The 14,521-nt window shown below is 32.6% G+C and overlaps 2 protein-coding genes across 7 annotated transcripts; one reads left to right on the top strand and one right to left on the bottom strand.

The window, feature by feature from the left end:
* Positions 1–3,275: 3,275 nt before the first annotated feature.
* LOC105631646 (uncharacterized) lies at positions 3,276–4,282 on the bottom strand. Its single transcript, XM_012213827.3, has one exon. The coding sequence runs from the start codon at positions 4,242–4,244 to the stop codon at positions 3,351–3,353; it is 894 nt and encodes a 297-aa protein (XP_012069217.1). The 5' UTR covers positions 4,245–4,282; the 3' UTR covers positions 3,276–3,350.
* Positions 4,283–7,591: 3,309 nt separating this feature from the next.
* On the top strand, positions 7,592–14,240 carry LOC105631648 (uncharacterized). Of its 6 annotated transcripts, none has more exons than XM_089719388.1 (9): positions 7,592–7,774; positions 7,953–8,054; positions 8,632–8,830; positions 9,294–9,414; positions 10,517–11,922; positions 12,275–12,508; positions 12,774–12,953; positions 13,036–13,124; positions 13,915–14,240. In XM_089719388.1, exons 2-9 carry the CDS (start codon positions 7,990–7,992, stop codon positions 14,123–14,125), a joined length of 2,505 nt encoding a protein of 834 aa, XP_089575514.1. In that variant the 5' UTR covers positions 7,592–7,774; positions 7,953–7,989; the 3' UTR covers positions 14,126–14,240. The 6 variants fall into 6 exon arrangements, with proteins under 6 accessions (XP_089575514.1, XP_020533880.1, XP_037497535.1 ...); XM_020678221.2 differs by having other exon boundaries at positions 8,623–8,830; XM_037641607.2 differs by having other exon boundaries at positions 7,940–8,054.
* Positions 14,241–14,521: the final 281 nt, after the last annotated feature.

Below are 14,521 nucleotides of genomic sequence, written 5' to 3'. Positions count from 1 at the left end.
TGAATTATACCAAATTTATGTATTATATTTTATAAACCATCAATATTAATAATTTTTTTATTATAAATAAATAATAAAATGAAATTAAATATGGAAAGAGCGAAACAAAAATATGGATTTATATAATTTATCAATGTCCGAAAAATATTTTACTTTGTCAAAAATAGAAAGTTATTTTCCTTAAAAAGTGACTATTTTTTTTTTATCAGAAAAATATTTTCCATTAACTTATTTTTCTGTACGCCATAAAGAAAAATTAAGAAAAATATTTTCTTACAAGTTATTTTACGGAAATAAACAGAGGGTTAGTTTTCAATATCGGTATTAGTGTTATGTAAATGGATATAAAAAATATTTATAAAAGAAAGAATATATAACTTGTCTATATATAAATAGTCTAATCAAACACGATATAAAAGTTAAATATAATATTTTTATTAAAAGAAAATAAATTAATTGCATCGAATAGAATCTATATTGTGAAACTTTACAAATATCTGAGCGTGCTTTGATACCAAAATAATGTCAAATTTCCATAATAAATTTGATTTTTTTTAAGCAATAATGGAAATATAATAGTAAAATGACGTTCCTCTTATACTATGGATGATCCTTTTTTTTTTTTTTTTTAAAGAAAGATCCAATTAGTATGCGATTATACATTAATCTTGTTAATTCTACAAATGATCATCTACTTAATTAAAAGCAAAAGCCAGAAGAACCCTCGAAAGCTCATAAAGAAACGTCAAATATTATAATTTATAAATCATAATTTTTTTGTTTAAAATCACCGGTGCTCGGACCCCATTACTAGAAACTGCTTAGTTAGGTTCGGGGCTCAGTGACAGATAAGATCTCTCGCCCCTCTCTGTAAGTGCGTTTAGTGGAAATCAAATTCTAGAACTCTTTCGACGTACTCAATCTACATTGCCAACTGAACTACAACCCATAGATATATAAGTCACAATTAATATGAAGCAAAACATATATTTCCCCATAATAATATTTAATTTATAGTCTTATTGTCTTAATTAATGAGAAGAAGAAGAAGGCATGCCTAGTTATCAATAATTATAAACCCTCGTCATTGTGTTTAAAGGATAGTAAATGTCAAATTCTAGTTATCAATGATTTAATTTAAGGTTATTTTTCTTTTTTTTTTTTTTTTTAAAGAGAAACGGAAAAATTGCATTAACTCAAAGGAAAAAAATTCCAACAAACATAGCCGAATTGAATCCCAAATTTAGAAGCTATTTTATGACGATAAGATGCTCGAGCCAAGAAATGAGAGGTTAGCTTGCCTTCTAATCCAAACAATATTAATATCTTCTCCTGCTGTCTAAAATGGTTTTTCAGTTCAAGATAATTAAACTTAAAGCTTAATTATTTCAATGTTGTAGCTTTCGCAATCTGAGTTGTTGCACCTTCTTCAAACCCTGACAGAGCTTTGAGAAAACAACCTTCCTTATCCTCGAAAGTAACTCTGAATCTAATGATACATGCTGATTGGAAGATGACATCATCAACGTGGCTTGCCATGCATTTAAAATATCAAGAATTTACTCTAGCTGTTGGACAGTAGCATGCAAGTGAGAGGTTGAGCTACGTTTATTGTTCAATGCCTGCGACTCTGCGAGTCTTGTAACTGGAAACAAGCTGCCGCAAGAACCCCATCATAAGTTATCAAAAAGTTGTTCCACACAAATCTATTCCATTGCAAACAAGTTAGCAACAACAACGTCATTTTGATTCAGAACCTGCCCAAGAAAATCTTTAAAGCAAATGTTGGTTGGCTCCCTCCTAAACTCCCCAAGCCTCTAAATATTGCTAGCTGTACAACCCACTAAAGCATGATCTATATCCTCTATCATACTATACAACAGACAATTAATATTAATCATTCTACTTTTAATTCTCTCCTTAGTAGGTAGCACACCCCTCAAACTTATCCGTATAAGATCTTTCACTTTTGGTGGAACATCCAATTTCCACACCCTACCCTAAAAATCCCCGCCTCCTCGAAAATTATCCCTTCCAAAAGTTTTCATAACCACTAGTACCCTGACTTGACACTATATATACCCCCTCCTCTCAAAATGCTAAATGAGTTGATCTTCTCTATTCATCAAACTAAGGGGAATTTCTAGAATAGTCCATACATAGCACAATATAAGCTCATGATTTTATCACTATCCCACATGTGCTCTCTAACCTTCAATAGGTCATGCACTCTCATTTTCGTATTAATCAAACCATCCTCATCGGTTACTTTAAAAGGGTAATCAATAGGAAGCCAAGGACCCTTCATTGCATTAATACTCAATCCATTTTTTACCTTCAGCGAACCTCATGTTTTAAGACTTTTCTCGAAGACAACACTCCTCTAAACTAGATTAGTATTATTACCTAGGAAGCACTTAGAAAGTCTTCATCCGAGAAGTATTTAGCTTTGAACACATGATAATAAAAAGTGTTGGGTTTCAATAATAACCTCCACTCTTGTTTTCCTAGCTTTGCCAAATTAAAACAATGGAGGTCCCTAAACCTCATCCCCCCCTCCTTTTCCATCCCACATATATACGATCCCATGATAACCAATGCATACCCTTCCCTCAACCTTTCTTCCACCTCCACCCAAACTGATTCATTAATTTTTGCGATTCATCACACATACCCAAAGGTAACAAGAAAACACTCATGCAATACAATGAAATTGCTTGAGCCATCCATTTAAGGAGTATCTTTCACCCTGTCCGAGAAAGAAATCTATTAGCTCATCCATTCAATCTAGCCCACAATTTATCTTTTAAAAAAATTAAAAACTCTTCTCTTATTTCTACCTACCAGCGAAGGAAGCCCTAAGTGTTTCCCTCCTTCCAAGATTTATTTTTCTTGATCGCCAAAGTTTACAAGTTGAACCACATTTTCTAACATTTGTATTACCTTTTTTTTTTTTTTTTTTTTTTTTTGGAGAAATCAATGTTATATATCGAGCTTTTTATTTTTTGATTTTTATAATCAAGAGATGTTTCCTTCATTAATAAACAAATAAATAAGTCTAAAATATGCAAATAAATATTCCTTTTTTTTTCAAATACACATCAAACTAATTTTACAATATTATTTAAACTAATTCTATTTTAATAATATTTTTATAAATATAAATTAATCACCACCACATGGCCCACTACTATAAACAAAATAAATTAAAAAAGATAACATAAAGTAAAGTGATTTTGCATTTACGTACATAATCTCTAATATTCAATGCCATAATTAATTAAACATGTGTGCAATACCGAAAAAAAAAAAAAAGAAAAGCTACTACATCAATCTCTGATTAACACTAATTATAGTTTAAGCGATAAATCAATTCCGGATGCATCAACTTGATCATAACTGATCGAATGGTCAGGTCGTTGGAGATGATGATCACCAGTAGGTCTAATTATCCCGACATTTGATGGAGAAATACCAATATTACGAAATAAATCAATTTTCTTATTCGAAGAAGACGGGTTTGAAATTCCAAATCCTCCATTGTTATTAATAGCATTCAGATTCCCAATCTTTAGCTTATCAATAGAAGGTTGTGAAGTAATGGGATTTGGCATGGGCCATCCACCACCGTGACTAAACCGGTAAGGGATTGTGTTGACGGGGCTGCCACCACCGACGGTGGACATCCAAGAATAAGACGATGGAGGTTTATGAATCGAGGACTCCATTCTAACACCAAGAGATGATCTACTGAAAGATCCAAACAAAGAATGATGGTGAGTTGATAGGGTTGAATAAGGATAATAAGGGTAGTGACCAAAAGCAGTACCAAAATCCATTCCTTGACGCCTTTTGGCCAGTGCACGTTCTTGTTTATGTGCATTTTGGTGACCACCGAGAGCTTGTGACGTAGAGAACTCTCTTTTGCAGAAGGTGCATGAAAAAACCCTAGGTTGTTCAGATCCCTTAATCTTGGAATCATCATCTGTGAACTGATCTTTTGTACTGGAACTAAAAAGATTGAGTTCTAACTTGGACTCATGAATCGAATCCTCGCTCGAAAGAGTTAAATTAAGCAAATCAGGAGAATTAGATTCGCTTAACTTCTCCTTCATCTTCATGGCAATAAATTTGTTCTTGACATCACTGTTTACCCCTTCTGAAGCAGCAGAGATGCTAGAGGAATCAGAAGGGCAAGGTTGAGGAGAAGGAGGAGGAAGATCAGAAGAAGCAACTGGGTCCATCTGGTAGAGAAGAAAGAAAAGAAACCTTGAATTTTGGTGATTTGGACTGAATACAAAGATTATGCATTGGTGAAGGAATTGCATGTGTTTATATTTAGGGTTTAATAAATAGAGTATCTTATCAAGAATGGAAAGAAATCACATAGTGCTGTTAATACAATGAGTGATTAGTAACATTAAAAAGATTCATTTACAAGACTATGTCTATGTAATTACTAATTACATTCCTAATATATATATATTCATTCTTTTAACTCTACATATATGTGAACATAGTTTGACACCATAAAAGTTCAAATTTCCATGTTAAACTCTATCGATTTTTTTTTTTAATGTAAAGCATCGATATCCTGACTTTGTTAATAGAGACCACCTAATTTAGCTTAGAGCTTAATTACAGTAAAAGCTTTTCGCCCTCTTTGCAGGTGTGTTAAATTCTATGGATGTTTTATGGCAATAATTCTATATATTTGCAAATTAATTTTGAAGAAATAATAATAATGGTGAAGGGTTTATCTATTCTCGATATACAGATTCACCCATACATCAAATTAATTAAAAATAAATTTTTGGACATGAGTATTTCAATAACAATATTTAAAAAAGAACCATTCATACATTGGCTTGATATGTACTATGTACGGGTGATCTCATATACTAAGTATAGGCAAGTTTTATCTATAATAATATATTTATTTTTCAAATGAATTTCTAGTTAAAATAAAAAAAAATACAATATTGATTTTCTTTGTGAAATAACTGATCAGACTTTATCAATTAATTGGACAAAGATATATACAAAATCTTCCATTTTTAGAAAATCAATTGACTAATAATGCAAGATTTCCTTTTTTTCCATTTTAAATCTCATAGTCAATCTTGATTATTTGGAATAAGATCTCACCAACCCTAAACTCCATAGATAAATTGAATCAAAGACTATAAGAAGATGGATATTTGGTAAGAAAAGAGAAAGGGGATTGAATCTATGACTGTTTTAGTTTCAAAAATTAAGATTTCCTTCTATCTACCTTCAAAATCTCCTTTTTTTTTTTTTTTTATTTTGTTTTTTAAGTCAAAGTGGCAGAAGATGTGATTATTTATTAGTATAAGAGAATTATTTCCAATTTTGGAATAAATAAATAAATATTTTGATGAACTGTTAGAATCAATGGGATGATTTAATGAAAAACGTACCGTATGGTAATAGTTTTCAAAACAATAATTAATATGTTTCGAATTTTGAAATTCAAATCACTGTTTTTACTATGGTACACACCATGTTTGATTAATTTCTATATCAATTCAGAATTCCACATCCTCACTGTACACGTGGCAAAAGAAATTCTTCTGTTATAAGATTTACTTATCACTTCCTCCTATTCATTAGAAGTCACACAATATCAAAATTACATAAGGATTAAGGAATTATTAAACTAGCTTAATTCTATCAAAATAATTATAAATGAAAAATAATTATAAAAAAATTATCGAGACAAGCGTAACAAACGCTCTTGCAATAAAACGGGCATCTAAATTTAGTTGTCTCCGAACCCACTTGACTTTAATATTAAGCCTAAAACTTAAAAAATGCTTATAATCCAAAACCATTAAATCAAAAACGGAAGAGTCTAATCTACTACAGTCGGATAGCACGGCAGGAATGAGATGACTGGTCAGAAATAACCATGGGAGATGTGAAGGTGGTCAGTTGCAGAAGCTTGGTAGGGTTGCAAGTGTTCTGATGGCAAAGACAATAAGGATCAGGGAAGCTTTAAGTTGGTTACGCGATACCAGAATGTTCCATTGACGATGGAGAGCAACAACTTTTTGGCCATTCAAACTTTAAACACAAGCCAACGAGATTTTTCTTATGCTGTGTCTATTATAACTGATCGTAAAACTCTTTATGCGGAGTTCTATTCTTTATCATTTGCTTTTGCTAAAGGATCAGCGAACCGAATTGCACATTTGCTAGCTCATCCTACTGGTTCTATGTCTGATTTAGTGGAGTGATTTATGATCTATGCTGATAATAATTAAGTCATATTTCCAGTAAAAAAAAAACCGCAACTTGAAAATTATTCTGAATAAATGAGTTAGATATTAAATAAAAAATAGTTACATTATATTCAATAATATATTCTATAGGTAACAATTCATTTAATTAATTATCTACTATAGTTTTTATATACTTCAACCACATTAAAATCAAGGTAGTGTTTTATAGAGAGGATAAGCATGCCATGGTGTCCAATTTTTGTGTGTCTAATTTGGAAAAAAAAAAAAAAAACTCATATTTGAACCCCTAATTAAATTTATTAGGTTACTTTTCCCATTTAAGCCTTCTAACTTTTATTTATCAACATTAATGAATTTTTCAAATTTTAGTTAATTAGACATTGAGCCCGAAATTAACCAAGAGTAAATTCCAAATCCAAGTCATTAATTAATGGCAATAAATAGATCCAATAATAACTTGACACGTATTGCTATGTAAACTCTAATTAAGGAAAGATTTGCACAATCCTTGATTGTCTCTTATATGTTTTTTTATATAATAAGTACATATTATTTTCCTATTTCGTAATTCTTCTATTACAGTAACTAATGTATATATTAGTTACTATAATTATGGCTGAATACATAAATTAACTACTGAATTTGCGATTTTAATCTTATGGCACCCTAAACTTTACGGATAATTTATTGTGCACTAGAACTCGTAAATTTTAACAATATTGCACACATTTCGATACTAATATTAATAATTTTTATTCGGATTTGATTTATTTAATTTGAGCGAGTTTGAACTTGTTAACGTGCTGATTACGCAATGAAAATTATAAATTTTAATATATTTTTCTTATCAAATAATAAATTTTTATATCAATATTATATATTACTAGTAACCTTATATGCTAAAATTTAATTTATATTTAATTAAAATGTATTTGTAAATGTTATAAAGAATTAAGAAAATAATTAATTTTGTAATTTCAATATGTCAATTACTTTTTATTTTAAGTTGATTTTTGAGTCGGGCTCATACATGATCAAACTTGTTATGAAAAAAAATACACAATTGTTTTGCAATTTTACGTTTAAAAAATTATCTAATAATAATAATAATAATAATAATAATAATAATAATAGTTAATAAATTATAAAAACTACAACCCCTCCTTTAGAAAGGAGACGAAAAAAAATATTGAGGAGCGAAAAATAATTAAGTAAACAATAATGAATTATTAATTTTTTTTATAATTATTTTTACCATTTTATTTGGACGTAAGGAATGAAAATTTATTTATTTTCCATAGTTATTTTCATTATTCCAAAAGAAAGTAAAATATTATCGTCCAAACAAAGGGTTAATGCACTCGCAAAACAAGGAGATTTCTTAGGTTGCAAGCATCCGAAATTCCTAGCTGCTAATTAGTCAATCAATCGATGAACTCAATTTCTTGAGGTTTTCTATTAGGGCTTATCGTTCTTCTTCGGCAATATTTCCTGTAATCAATCAAAAGGTCTGTTAAAATGATTTCCTATTGATAATCTTGACTTAATTATGTAGGGTTTTAAACTTTTGACACTGTTACATCATTAGGGTTTATAAAATGGAAGAACATGTTTTAGGTTTATCAGGAGCAATTATTAAATTATTTTATGCCTAATTAAGACGGTTTCCGTAGTCTGATGGACCAGGAATGAGAACTGGAGGTCTGAATTGGGTGTAATAAACATGGAACCTGGAGATTGGAGAAGAGAACTATCACCAAACAGCCGATCGAAAGCTCTTAAATATATGTAAGTCGTAACATGTAATTGTTTCTACTAAACCATCAACTTGATTGCTTGGTTTATGGTTTATTGGAGAGGTATTTATGACATTTTGCATAAGACTAATTAATGTTCCAGCATATATAGCAGAAGGAACTCTCCTTTTGTGACTCTGTTTTGTCTAGTTAGAAAGACTCCCAAATGATTAATTTTATGGGAGGCATTGATTAGAAGGGGATGGAGGATATTGTAGGGTTTTGAGGGAGCCGGTGTTACTAGTGCTGTCTGAAAATTTGTGGGTAGACATTGCATAAACTTGTGAAATTTAGACTTACTAGATGTTTCTTATGCTAATCTATATTCCTGTATCTGTCTGGTCATGTGCAACTGTATATCCTTGCAAGATCAGTTTAATAATTACCAGTTCAGTGCATTTACATTGCTGTCATTTATTACCATCACAAATGCCAATTTCGTTTGATGTTTTTACTTCTATTGTCAATTTTCTATATTTAGCATTTTTTATACGATTATTTGATGGTTTTCATGATTTCTGCTACCATTAATTAGTGCAATGAGCATATGCTTTTTCAAGGGATTCTAGTATGTTTACAAATTGGATGTTCATGACTTCCAATGCTGTGAAAGATGGCAATTTAATACTTGGAGCATTAAAAATTTGTACTTTGGATGCAATAAAACAAAATGTTCTTCGACTACATCCTGCGCAAGCATTATCACCAACAATCCAGGAGCTTGCTGTCAATGCTGAGGAGTTATGTTGGACTGAATCCAAAAACAAGGTATGTAATATGCTGATCACATTACAGGGATAAACATTTTGACTTTACTTTTTCAATTTTTTCAAAATAATTTTGTTTTATAAAGTCCTCGATTTATTTCAAGAGACTCCTCTGTTTTTGTTGTTAAATTACAAACAAGCTGTCTACAGACCACATGGATCCTATAACATCAATACATTCCGAGGGTTTGAATTTGCTTATTTATCTCCTTTTTGGTTTTTAATATCATATTGAAATTTGAAATACAAAAGAATGTGAACATTTAATTCTAAAAGCCAGAGGCCTTTAAGCACATGCGTGTGAGTATATGTCTTTGGACTTGGGAGCAGCTAATTCAAGAAAGATGCTGAAAAGCTGGACTTGGTTTATAACACCCTGTAATTCTGTCCTTGGGCACGAAAAGTACTGTCTAAAAACATTTTGCATGTATTAAATATTTAGGTTACTTATTGTGTTATCTCAGGCTGAATATGTAAGCAGAGTAGAAATAGCATTGCTCAAGATAAACGGTCAGAAACTTGAGTGTCCAATGTTTAATCCACCATCAAACTCTTCATGCTCAGCGGAAATCTCCCCAGACCCAGGTGATAATTTGTTGCTGGTGTTACTAATTGTTAAATCTGTTCTCCATGTTTAGGCATAAATTTCCATTGATGCTTGCTTTCATTGGTTTCTTATAAAATCCAAAAATTTAGAGTAAACTTTTGTTCTCGCTATTCCAAAAAAAATAAGAGGATAGATTATTTTATGGTAAATGTGGACTAATATATGGTATTGATGTGTTTAATTTGTGGTCATTGGCTAAATTCATATGGTCAATGAGCTGCCATTTATTTACTTTGGTAACTTAATTCAACACATTGTCTTTCTTACTTGAAATATGCTTTATAAGGCCTCACTGAACATTAAATATGTTGAAGATGGATTTTTGATACCCATTTTTAACTCCAAGCGCAATGTAATTTACTGAACATGACTGATTAGACGACTATAGCAACAACCACTCCAGGAAACAATACAAATTCAACATAATAATAGGATCTAGTGGACTCGTTCTGGTTGGTAGTTGTCTGATGAAATATTTAGGAGGATCCTTTGTCCAACATGGTGTATTCTCTTCTTTCCCCCTTCCCTTGTTAATGGATTTTTTTCCTATAAAAAAAATCAGCAGGGAGTCTTTTACATTTGAAATTGTACTGATTTTTGTTAAAAGAATTCTGTTCTACTGTCTGCAATTTTGCATGGCGATATAACAGGTAATGCATGTTTGGTGCAAGAGGCATAATATGGTTTATGGAAGTTTTGTCTCTATGACCGTTTTAGATTTTCAATATTGCATTTATGTGCTTCATGTAAAAATAGAGCACGTTCTACAGACCAAGTCTTGGAGATATGTAAATTGGATTGCTCAGGAAATTGTGCTCTTGGTTGCCAAGATGCCAGCTTTATACTCAGCTATGTGTGCCTCATCCTTTAAACCTTTAAATAATGCATTGGTCTTTCATCCAAAATTTGTTGTTAGCATTTTATTTGTCTTTTTGTGGTGTCATCTGATTTGATTTCCTTCTTGTAGGCTTCCCATTTTAGTGCTTTCCTCCCTTTCTTTTAGATACAGGTACCTTTAGTCCTTTAGTGCACCATTACTGATTGTATAGCTACTTTGCTTTTGGCTTTTACATTGAATAGCATTCCAGAGTCGTCGGTCCCAAATTGATGAACTTCAACAGCCAACTTCATCTATGCTTAACAAATATCCACAGAGAGCCTTAAGGCAACAACAACAGCCAAATCAAGCTCCATTTATCCAACAGAATCTGCTACCCATCCCAGAGCAGCCATTGTTGCAGTTACAGCAACAAGAGCAGTTAAAAAGGCAATGGTTGGATTCTTTTAACACTAGGCAGAATCAATTGCTTTGGCAACAAGAGACTGCCCCTAATTTGCAGCATCAGTATCAGCAAAAGTTGTCTCAACTACAGCCAGACAAACTTCAACAGAATATAAATATATCAGAGCAAGATAAACAAATAAACTCTCAACGTGAATCACAGTTCCAATCAATGAATTCCCAGAGTTGCATGATAATGCCACAGCAGAACAATGTGACAAGCTTGTTGGCTGATTCTAACCATTCATCTAAGCCTGCGATGCTACGGCTAAAGAATATGAACTCTCAACAGAATCTTACTAAATCAGATTTTTGTCAGGCAAATCCAGTGAAATCAATGCTGCAGGTTCCCATGAGGTCTTTACAGACTTCTATGTGCACTCGTGAACAAACAAATATTGGCAACTTGCTATTGCAAAGCCATGGAAATGTGACAGAAACAAATGCAAATTCTTTTTGCTCAAGTTCTTTTACACCGCAGCATATGAATCCAAAAAGAATGCTGGAAGAGCAGCACGCACCAGTGCATAAGCTGAAGCAAAATTTCCAACAGCAGCAATTGGGACGAGTGCAAATGCAGCAGCAGCAGCTGCTTTGGGCTCCTGAAATGCCACAAGATCAGTTAATTGAAGTAAATGACTTGAAAGTAAGGCCAGGAATTGGATATGAAATTCCTGTGCATCAGATGAACAAAGTGAAGTCAAAACCTGGAGGAGAGAAGACTGTTAAATCAGGTTTTCAGCATCTTAATTCAGTTGGTCAGCACTCATTTTTCCATCATCACCCTCTTAATAATGGAGTCTCACTGTCTACTTATTCATCCAAGCTCCTCCAGTCTGCATCTTCTCAGATAACTCAACATTCCCTGGAGACTGACAAGCAAAATTTGTTCAGTTTGCCTACGAAAATTGAAGCCTCTTTCTGTTCAGCAAGAATTCCTTGTTCAACTCAGATGACTTCATCCCTTGAACCAGGGCTTTCTGAGAAACATATTATTGATTCTTCTTCATTCTCAAATGCTGGCGAACTTGAATATCAACAAACAACTGATTCTCTAGAACCAGGCATGGTTTGTGATGTTAAGACTCCTGAGATGTCAACTTTAACCCTGGAGAATTCTGGTGATACTAATTATACTGTTTCAAATGTCACTTCTGCGGATTCAAATGATGCAGAGCGCCCCCTTCAGCATTTAATTGAAGTGGTTTGTCTGAAGAACTTATTCACCATGCTACAACTTTATTTTCATTTTCGTTTTCTTATTCCTACGGTATTTTATTTTTTAGAAGTAAGGACTAAAACAGTAATTTGTATTCTTAGAACGACCCTGTTTTAATTTTCCTTGCCCCCATGACCAGATGCGAGGAGAGAACAATTTTCTCTTCCTTAATTCTGTTCCAGTGTTTTCTTTCTATGCATTTAGTTTTGCCTTTTTCTTTTTTTTTTTTTTTTTAAATCCCAAACATAGAACTGATGTTTTTTTTTTTCAACTTTTTATGAAGCTTGCACAGAATTCAATATGATTGATATAAGTTCAAAATGTTGTTAATTTTCAGATGAAATCAATGTCAGCAAAAGCATTTAGTTCTGCTGTAACTGAGATTGCATCAGTTGTTAGTCTGGATGATAAAATGGCAGGATCAGCACCAGTTTGTGGATCAAAAGGTTCAGTTGCTGAAGATCTGACCAGGCATTGCAATGCATTTGGAATGACAAAAATGAAGCGCTCCCTATTTGCGATGCACTTGGAGTCCACTGCAATTTCTTGTATCAAAAGGCCTAGGATTGAGGTATGACTGCTTTATTAGGTCTAGTTGAGGTGATGTTACAAATAACTATTAAATAAATGAAAAGAAATGGAAAGAAACTAAAAGTAGACTAAAACTTGGAACATTAATGAAACTCTTCATATTTTCTAGCCATGACACATAAGTTGCATTTACATTCATCAGTTTTGATAAAATTGTTGACCCACCACACTTTCTAGTTCTAGAACCTTTTCACATCAACTTGCAGTGATTTTATCTACAGAGATTCATTCATTGCAAATTGCAGGTCAATCATGTTCTGTTGGAAGAAATAAATAAGGTCAACAAGTGTTTGATAGACACTGTGGTAGATGTCAGTGATGACAATACCAATTCAACCCTACATGGAACAGATGGTACTGAAGGAACCATTGTCAAGTGCTCATTCAGTGCTGTGGCTGTCACGCCAAAACCCTGTGCTCAAATTGTGAGTCTTTGACTCCTCTTGCTATTCAGCATTGTGCATAGATTTATCCATTTTAATTGACCTCGAGTTTATGGCCATGCAGTCATTAATCCAGGCTATCCAGTTGCTTGTCCCTGTCAATTATCCCAATTGCTCACCTATACTTCTAGAAACATTGCCAGTGGAATTCAGGTAAGAGAACGGGGCTTCTCATTATCTTTTTTAAAAATTCTCTGTGCAGCTTTTACAGTTGCACGAGGGGAATCCTTCTTACTGCTTCAAGAAATTGTTTAATTTCTACTACTGTCGATCATCTAGATCACTGGTAACAGATTGTGTTGTCTGACATGATAATGCAATGGAGAAAAGGTAAACATAATGGAAATTAAATTGATACCTAATAACTTTTTGTTGAGTGACACAAACATGCATATTTATTTATAGTAGTTACCTGGTTGTGCCTATCATAAGAACCATTGAAGAGAGATAGGCAACTCCCCAGTTATGACAGGTGCCTATGTGCCATCACTATATAACTGAGGTTTACTTTGTTTTGTCTAAGAAATGAATTGGGTATATGAAAAACTGTTTCAAGAGCTCACACTACATTTTCATTATATAAGGTAAGGTACATCTTAATGGCAACCAAGGCCAGAAAGATGTTCTTCACAGCATGGTGCAGAAATTTCCAATTTTTTTTGCATTAATATTAAATCTTATTTTCTTAGGTAGATGCCTTGGATAATTTACATTTTCCGGTAGCTTTCCGAGTTTCCTTCTCAGATTTGGAGAACAAAAAACAAATATGTTTAATCTTATTTGCATTTACAGCATTCAGCATTTATACCCTACACCTGGACATGATTTTAACAATTAGTATACCTTGACTTCAATTTGTGTATTACAATCGAACCATGATCATATGTTCTGAATTACTGTCAAAATGCTCTGATGTTGCATATACGGTTCTGATTATTTGAAGCATTAACAGCAAAGAGCACGACGATATTTCAGTGAAGGCAAAGTCAAAGCTCAATGTGTTTCTCAGACAACTATCGGAGCCCATGTCAGTAGGGGAGATAGCAAGGATTTGGGATACTTGCGCTCGAGCAGTTATTTCCGAGTATGCGCAGCAGAATGGTGGAGGGAGCTTCAGCACAAAGTATGGAACTTGGGAGCAATGCCTTTCGTGATGCATGAACTTGTATAGTCAACTTTGATGTGTAGGAAAGTTGTGCTAATTCTCACATTTTAGTTAATTTTCATGTATTGTCATTTTGAATTATAAATAAAAACATAGTACCGCAAGTTTTTTTTTTTTTTTTTTTTTAATCGTGTTAATGTTTATCGAAGGAGTAATATTTTTTAATGAAGTAGAAGATAATTGTCTATTTAGTTTTTAAATTTTAATTGAAATTACTATCATCATCTCTGATTTGAAAAAATCTTTGAGTAGTTAGTTTCATTAAACTATTTTGTTATTCGTCTTGACTATTTGGTAAAGAAAGGATTAAAAAAAGTTAATTACCCAAGTAACAAAGAGGAGATGCGACTTCGATCTGACGACATATCGTTTTCCGAATAAATTT

This window comes from Jatropha curcas, chromosome 1 (assembly GCF_041381405.1).
Source record: "Jatropha curcas cultivar XTBG-Jc1 chromosome 1, XTBG_Jcur_1.0, whole genome shotgun sequence".
Taxonomy (NCBI): Eukaryota; Viridiplantae; Streptophyta; class Magnoliopsida; order Malpighiales; family Euphorbiaceae; genus Jatropha; species Jatropha curcas.
This window is presented reverse-complemented; position numbering and strand designations above follow the sequence as displayed.